At 55.1% G+C, this 8,628-nt stretch overlaps 1 protein-coding gene across 1 annotated transcript; it reads left to right on the top strand.

The window, feature by feature from the left end:
• Positions 1-275: 275 nt before the first annotated feature.
• On the top strand, positions 276-5,314 carry TOR3A (torsin family 3 member A). Its single transcript, XM_062497722.1, has 6 exons — positions 276-597; positions 953-1,066; positions 1,689-1,954; positions 2,525-2,700; positions 4,510-4,634; positions 5,064-5,314. The coding sequence occupies exons 1-6, from the start codon at positions 276-278 to the stop codon at positions 5,312-5,314; spliced, it is 1,254 nt and encodes a 417-aa protein (XP_062353706.1).
• The last annotated feature ends 3,314 nt before the right edge of the window (positions 5,315-8,628 follow it).

Genomic DNA, 8,628 nt, shown 5'->3' with positions numbered 1-8,628 from the left:
GCGTTCCCCAGGCACTGCTCGCCGGTGCCGCAGCTCGGTGGGAGGCGGTGTCCGGGAGCCTCCCGGGCATCCCTCCAGCTCCTTCCTTCCCCTCCCAGCCTGGGCTGGCCGGGCCCGGGGCGGGGCCGGAGCTTCTGCCGGGGTGCGGCGTTCGGTTCTGTCCGTGCGGGACCCGCAGCGCTTCGGGAGCGAGACCGGCCCGGCCCGCGGGGCCCAGCGCAGCCGGGCGGGGCCGCTCGGTTCGCTCGGGGCCGCTCGGTTCCCTCGGGGCTTTCATGGCTGCTCTGGGCCAGGGCCGGCTCCCGGCCCGCCGCGGGCTCGGCTGCTGCGTCCTGGTGCTGCTGCTGCTCCTGGGCGGCTCGGGCAGCCCCGGGACAACGCCCCCGCCCCGGGCGCCCTGGGCAGAGGAGCAGGGACCCGTCCCGGAGCGGGCACCGTGGGGCAAGGCGAGGTACGAAACCGTGAAGAAGCATTTGGGAGCCGTGGGTGCTCTCTCCAAGCAGTATTGGCAGCACTTGGCGTGCAAGGTGTGGCGGGAGGGCTGCGAAGAGGAGGAGAAGCAGCGGAAGAGAGAAGGAGAGGCCGAGCCCATCCCAGGTAAGCGCCTCGCCCTGTTCCCTCTCTCTCCCATGCCCAGGAAGGAGCGGCAGGTCCGGACACTGCTGTGCCCCCGGTTCCTGGGTTGCTGCCCTAGTTATGACCCTCCTTGGCATTCCCCGGGATGTCGGGAGTGCTCTCGCCCTTCTTGGGCACTCGGAGCTGTCTCGAACCAGCTGCTGCCAGTCCCGAGCTCATTGTCCCTCCTTACAGCCAGGGCTGCCTGCAGGGGCATGGATGAGTCCATGCGCCTGGGAGAGGGCTGCCCGTAACAGGGCTCAGCTGAGTGTCTGCTCCAAATGTAAAAAGAAACACTTTTCTGGAACCTTTCTGCTCAGACTGCTCCCGTTTCCAGGCTGGGGCTTTCCTCTGATAGGCCGGGATTACCTGGAGATCCTCTCTGCCTGGTACTGCAGCTTCAGCAAGTGCTGCGAGACAGGAGACTGCAGGATAATCAACAACATCACAGGTAGGGGCTGTGCTGCTTGTGTAGCTTTATTTGAGGTTTTTTTTTTTTTTCCTGTTATTCTAGTAAGGGATGTTAGTGAAGGGCTTTCCTGAGTGGGGTGCTGAGCTGTGGGAGGGTGAGAGGCTGAGCTCAGTCCTGTGTCCCATTTGAAGTTGTGAGACCAAAGAGTTTGTTTGTTACTGCACAGCATATCTTCTGTAGCTTGCCGCGAGTCCTGCCTGCATCCCATAGCTTCCAGGCACACGCAGTGGGATCCAAACTGGCCCAGGACCTTGCCCTAGGCTGGGAGGGCACACTGATAGCTGTGTGTAAGCCACCAGTAGGTATCTTTGTGTTTTGCTGTTCCTGACACTCCTGGTACACAAACCCTGTGCTGGCAGCTTGGGAGGGCCTTTGGGCATCAGTGCTTTCTACCTCTTCCTAAAGGAAAAAAGGAGTCAGTGGAATATTTGTGTCTTTTTGGGGCCAGAGGCTGATGTAGGCAGGGCACAAGCAGCCTGGGGCTTTAATGCCACTTCTGAGTCCTCTCAGCCAGGCAGCCCTGCCACATTTTCTCTTCTTATTCCCACCTGCAGTAGCTGCACTGGCAGTTGAAGGCTGAGTTTGTGCTTTCCCTGTGCAGGGCTGGAGGCAGACCTCAGTGGACAGCTCCACGGGCAGCACTTGGCCAAAGAAGTGGTGGTGCAGGCAGTGCAGGGGTTCCTGCAGAACCCACGGCCCCAGAAGGCTCTGGTCCTGTCCTTCCATGGCTGGTCTGGCACAGGGAAGAACTTTGTGGCTCGGATGGTGGCCAGTCACCTGTACCGGGATGGGCTGAAGAGTGACTGTGTCAGGGTGTTCGTGTCCCTCCTCCACTTCCCACATCACAACTACGTGGACTCCTACAAGGTGAGAGCCAACAACACGGGATGGTCCAATGTGCTGGGCTGGGGGTCATGTCCTTCCCAGCAGCCATGTGGGGCAGGGGCTTGGGTTTGTGCGTGAAACTGGATCCCACAGCACTGTCCTGGTTACTGCTGAGCAGTGCTTGCACAGCCTCAAGGCTTCTCCCCCTCTCCCACTCAGCCCCTGAGGTCAGTAGGCTGAGGTGTACAAGAAGTTTGGGACACACCAAAGACCTGAGACCTAGTGCCAAAGGGATATTCCACGTCATTTACTGTCGTGCTCAGGAATAAAAACTGCAGGGAGGGTGTTTGGGGGGCAGGAAGCCATTGCTCAGAGACTGGCTGGGCATCGGTCTGTTTTTGGCAGGGCAGGTGGCTGTCTTTGCACCACTTGATTTTTTTTTTCTCTCCTCTTTCCTTCACTTAATAAACTAATTTATCTTGCCTCACTCGTTTTCCTGCCTCCACTCTCTTGTCCTCTGCCCTGTCCTGCTGGGTGGGAGGAGACAGAGCAGTTGTGGTGCCTGGCTGGGTTACCCCAGGGGTTCCTGACATTCCTTCTGCTGCTGTGCAGGCCCAGCTGCAGAGGCAGATCAGCGAGACCCTGCAGCGCTGCAGGCAGCCCCTGCTCATCTTCGACGAGGCTGAGAAGCTGCATTCCAGCCTCCTGGATGCCATCAGGCCCTTCATGGCTCAACACGACAGCAAGGGCCAGGTGGATCACCAGAGATCCATATTCCTCTTCCTCAGGTGATTTCTGGTTCCCTGAGGGATGGGGAGGAACCAAGTGGTGGTATTTATTCCCAGAGGTGTGTGATACAAGGGGCTGAGGCTGCAGGGGAGGGCATAGATAGCTTGTTCTCTCATGGTGGTTGCTTCCATGTTCAGTTTTACCTATGGATGCAGGGCATTTGCAGGAGGAACCGAGGTCCAGCTGAGTTGGGACACCTGAGCAAGTGTCTACACTAGGAGGCAAGAAAGCAGAGTCACTTAGCATGGTGTCACCCTGCCTAGCTGAGCAGGAGATGTCACACTCCAGGGAGCAAAGCTGGGTCTCTGGGTGGGATGCAGCTGGAGGGAGAAATGGAACATCTCAAAACCAGGATGTGAGGCAAGCACCTGACTGAAGTGTGAGAAATTAGCATCTTGAGGCCCCTTCAGTTTAAGAATTGCAGCCTTGTGCTTGGCTCTGGCAGGAGCTGCTTTCTACTGGTTGGAGATAAGCAAAGCATTCCTCCTCCACCTCCCACCATCCAGGCAAGTGTTCCAACCTCCAAGCTTGGTGGTTCCCTCAGAGAGGTTTCCCTGTGTGCCCAGTGCCTGTGGAACTCTGCTTCATGAACTCATGCTTCAGTCCCACCTGTGTGGAAGGAGCTGTGATGGAAGGGGCAGGCCCTGCCCTGTTGCTCAGCACAGGATGGATGTGCTGCCAGCTGCACTGGGCTGACCTTGTGTCCTGCCTGGTGAGCCGTGCAGGTCGGGAATGGACACTGTGTCAGCCCCCCGCCCCCATGCCAGCAAGCAGAGGGGAGCAGGGTGCCTTGAACTGCAGCAGTGTGTAATCCCAGGGATTTCATCATTTCCTGGTGGCAGTGTGACACTGACCTGCTTTAGGACAGATGGCTCTGTCCCAGGGCTCCTGCAGACACTGGCACGGTCCTGCAGCTTTGCCCAGGTGTGGGAGCCAGGGACAGGGTAGGACTGGATGCCAGTCCTGCCAAAAGGGGCTGTTTCTGCCGAGTTTGGGTTGGGAGCAGGATCACTACAACCTGTTTTCTCCCTGACAAGGGGTGGGGGCATGGTGGGAAAAACATGGTGGCTTTTTAATTTTCCCTGCCTTCCATTTGGGGTCCAGAGCCTCTGACATGAGGATGGGGTGCAAGATCTGCGCCTCCTACTTACACAAGCTCTGCATCCAGCTGGTTCCCAGTTCACTGGGGCATTCAAGGCTTGGGGCAAAACCCTCACCAGCACTTGGTAGGGGGGATACCTTTCCTGGACCTGCTTTCCAGGGTGAAGGGCTGTCCTGAGACCCTCAACAGATGCCAGTACCTTGTAAATCCCACCACAGAGCTGTCCCCGTGGGTGTCTGGAGGCACCCTTAGGTGGGAACTGTGCTGCTGCTTTGTTCCTTGGGCAGAGGATGCTTTGCCAAGTCCTGGACTGCCACTTGAATCCCTGCCCTGGACCTTTACTTGCAGTGGGACTCCTGCCATGTGCTCTGCCCTTTAACCTGGACTTTGTGGTGGTTTGTTCAGTGTTTGCTGTGAAGCCAGGTGTCACCTGAGAGGTCAATAGCTTCTCAAGCCAGGACAGGGGACTGAAGGAGATGGAGGATTCTGCTGCCCCTGGGTCTGAGCTGGCAGGATGGCAGACAGCTGCATTGATGCCTGTGAAAAGGGTTCTTTGGAAGAAGAGTGGCTCTCCACATGCTGGTCCTAGACAGAAATCCTCTGTTGCCAGCCAGCCTGTTGGGGCCTGTCTGCAGGGAAAATACTGACAGCTCTCAGCAGTTCAGCTCTGGGGGAAATCTTAAGTGACTTCCCTCTGTGCCCACAGCAATCTTGGTGGCAACACCATCAATGAGGTCGCCCTGGACTTCAGGCGAGCCGGCCGGGCACGGGAGGAGATCTCCTTGGAGCTCCTGGAACAGCGGCTGCGGTTGGAGCTGCAGGAGGCTGCAGGTAAGAGCTGGGCTTGCTGTAAAGCTGCTCTGCACTGTCCCATCCACCGTGTGTCACACAGGGCTGTGTGGGGGGAACAAGCCCTTGCTCTGCCCCAGCCCGGGGTTGTTGACTTTGAGAGCCTCTGCCTTGGTCTCTGTGAGCCAAGGTACGTGGGGAGGGAGCCAGGAGGCCCTCTGGCCTGCAAATGGCTGCAGACAAGAGGCATCTCAGTGTCACAGGGCAGTACTGAGGCTTCTCTGGGGCTCCACGTGTCTCTTGGTGTGATTCCTAGAGATGCTCTGTACTCAAGAGTGCTGAGCAGCTCTGCACAAGTGGGTCCCATCACCCACGGCTGGATGAGCCCCTTGGAGCCAAGCCTGGCCTCACAGAGGGATGATGCTCTCAGGTGAAGCTTCTGAGTTTGCCTGGTCTTGTATTCTGCTTCAGAGAACAGTTATGCCCACAGTCACCTCCTCAGAGAGAACCTCATTGATTTCGTGGTGCCATTCCTGCCCCTGGGATACCAGCACGTGAAGCTCTGTGCGCGGGATGCTTTCCTGGCCCGTGGGCTTCCCTACACCGAGGCAACGCTCGACGAGGTGGCCCAGATGATGGTGTTTGTCCCCAAAGAGGAGGAGCTTTTCTCTGCACAGGGCTGCAAATCCGTGCCCCAGCGCATCAATTATTTCCTTCCTTGAACACCAGGTGGGACCACGCGTGTGCTGAAGGTGGTTCTGCCCTCTGGGAGCTGCTCTCTTCACACAGGGTCAGAAGCAGATGACCCAGCCAGGCACTTGCACAGAGACTTAACAGAGACTCAAAGCCCCTGTTACTCCCAGAGCTGTTGCAGAGAAGGAGGTGCATCCCTTACTCCTGGGATGTGGGGACAGCCTGTGCTTGGCTGCGTTTGGAGTCTGTCTGGTGTTCTAAGTCCCTTATTTCAGCTGGCAGTAGCCTGAATGGGTGATATGGTTCTGCTGGCAGATGCTGTTCCCTGTGAGTGCGGACTGGGAATGCCCAAGTCCTTGGTTTGTTGCTGTGTGGTGAAGGGAGGCCTTGGACAGGCTGGTCCTGTTGAGACAGAGTGACTGAAGCCACGTTCCTGTCCCCAGTTTTCTCAGTCACTTTACAAGATCACGCAGAACTGTTTTGCTGGAGTTGAGTTTTTTCCCTTTGTTGCTCTCGTGCCTTTCAACAGTGCCTGCTGCTCAGGAACACACAGGCCAGGATTGTAGTCTGTGCAGGGAGAAAAGGACTGAATAATCTCCTCTGGAGATGCCAAATCCATAGCTCTCACCTTGGAGTGCCCACCTCTCACTGGAGTCTTCCGTTGTATGGAAGCAGCTGCTGGGGTTAGGGGAACTTCTGCTGCAGTTATTTTTCTGAGCAGGTTGGGGAAGAGCCTGTTTCCTTTAGTGCAAAATCAAAAAGGGGAGAGAACTCCTCTGCCATAGGCAAAAGGCAGATGAGGAAGATGGTGGCTGAAGCATCAGGCTGCAGCTGAATGAGAGTTTTCATGGATGTAGTAGAAGCTTGGGGTTTTTTCCTTCCTTTTTTCTGTTTTTATTTCAGTATATTTCATGCTGTGTTTTTTTTGTCTGGTATCAGCATTATTATTATTATTACTATTACAAGGGGCTGTTTGCTGTCTGGGTACTCACCAGGTGATAAGTGTGTTGCAGCAGCTCCAAAAAATTTCATCAGTGTTACGGGAATCACTCTGTGACCTCTGGGTCAAAACTCCCTTCCAACAGGGCTGTGGTGGTGAGGAGTGAAACAGCACCTGCCAAGGACAGGGCTTGGCTTCCCAGCCACTCCACAGGGGGACCTTTGATCTATTTTCAGCTTTGACCCATTTTGTGGTGCCAGTGATGAGCAGCACGACCTCTGGGAAAGATTGACCAGACAGACACGTCCAAGCCCTGCAGACTTTGAGTTCCTGCTTCCCTCTGGGCATGCTGGCTCTGTTATCCAACAAGGCTTCATAGTCCAAAGCGGAGAGGAGCAGGCTGCTTCCCCACTGCTGAGCCAGTGCAGGTGGCTGAACCTGGCTGTGTGGAATGGACCTTCAGGCTGTGCCAGCATGTGTGATCAGGCATTTCTGAGGCTTGGTTTATGGTGAAGCTCTGGTGTCAGAAACCTGGCAAACATTGGGGGGCATGCCTCCAGCTGGGACAGGGAGGCTGCTGCCTCACAGGACACAACTCAGGTTGTTTGGTCACCAGGGCAGAAAATTTAGCAACATGTTTGTTGAAGGTTAGTGTGTAAGCCAGGATAGTGCGGGATTTTTTTCTAAATGTCAAGAAGTGTTCAGCTGGGTTAGGCTGCCACAGGCTGGGGTTGGGTTTGAGCTGGGCATGGGAGCAGCTCTGGCTGGGGCTGCTCAGGGAGGTGGTGCTGGCATCGACGAGGGCGAGGCAAGAGCTGCACTCTGCTGGGTCATGGGTGTGTGTGTCACACTTGGGTGAGCTCTGATCAGCCCTACAACAGCAAGAGCTGCTCTCTGACCACACCAGGGCAAGAGTCTGCTTCTAAACAGATACCATATAAATAAAGATACTGCTTTTTTTGCAACCTTGTGGAGTTAAATTATTTCTCTTTTCAGCATTTTTTTTTTGTACCTAAAGGAACGAGCTTCTGGTTAGGATAGAGCAGCTTCAAACATTCATTAAGGGAAGAAATAAAACCACCCTACATCCACTCAAGTGGTTTTTGCCAATAAAATATTGCAACCTTTATTTAAAACAAAATGCAAATTGGCAAAACTTTGTGGAACGACAGGCAAAGAGGCCCTTCCAAGGGCCTTATTTACATCAAGTTTAACACTGTTCGCAGTTCACAGTCAGACGCTAGTGAGAGAATTAAATTAGAAAAACAACCAAAATATATTACAATAACAATTTAAAAACAAAAACAGTTGACAACACCGCTAAGAGTGATTGGTGATTAACGTGTTTCATTTCAATCCATTCCTGCCCTCAACGAGTTCACTACCAATACAGTGCCATGTGAGCCGAGCAGGCTCCACCTCCTGTGCACAACAGACACATGGGGAAGAACGACCTCCTTTGGTACAGACATTGCTTAGCGTGGAGCTGTGAGAAATAAGTCAATGTCCCAGAACCTCCTGTTACCTGCCACCAGAGAATGGGCTGAGGGCTTTGTTCTACACTCCAGGGATCTGCAGCACAACCCCAACACCCACCTGTGCTGGACAGTGCCCTGGGAGGTTTCCACATCTGCTGCAGTCTCTGCCTCTCAGTCTCCCTGCCCGCTCCCGGTGAGCAGCAGGGCTGAGCTGAGTGTGTCACGCGAGAAGGCAGCAGCCTGATGGCTTTGGAACCACCATCCTCTGGAGTCACTCGTGCCTGTCAGTGCTCTGGGTGCCCCAGAGGAAAAGCCTGCCTCAGGTAAGTGATAGGACACGAGGGTTGGGATTAAATCTGTGGCTGCACAGAGTACCCCGCCCCACACCTCTGCCTGGTGGGGAGGGCCTGCTCTGTCTCTAATGTGGGGTTTGTTCCCTGTGCCCCACAACTCCTGCAAAAGCACCCTGACAGATGTCAACACTTGTGTTTGGCCATGTCTCACTGACACAAGGCCAGCAGCATCCAGGAGAAATGTGCTGAGGAGGACAAGCACAGCCCTCCTCTCCCTCCCTGCTGTGTTCTGCATCAGCAACACTGCTCCCTTCAATTCTCCTTTCCCACTGCCTAAATTTGGTGCAGTCCCAAGACCCAGACTCTTGGCTCAGCTTCACCCCTGCCCACACTAATGAAGAACCTGACTAAATCTAGTGCACCACTTTGGGATTAAGAAGGGTGTACAGTGCAGGAAGAATAGAGAATTGCACCAGTGAGTCAGCTAATTCCCACAGTGGTAGGAAGAGAAAGTGCCCCCTGAGCTCACTCTGTGCTTTGTGCTTGGCAGCCCCTGGGTGCCATCCCTGTGGCAAAGATGACTGCTTTAAATTCTGGCCCCTAGCAGTGTAAGTGAGAGAGCCCAGCTCCAG

Source organism: Cinclus cinclus, chromosome 8 (assembly GCF_963662255.1).
Source record: "Cinclus cinclus chromosome 8, bCinCin1.1, whole genome shotgun sequence".
NCBI lineage: Eukaryota > Metazoa > Chordata > Aves > Passeriformes > Cinclidae > Cinclus > Cinclus cinclus.
This window is presented reverse-complemented; position numbering and strand designations above follow the sequence as displayed.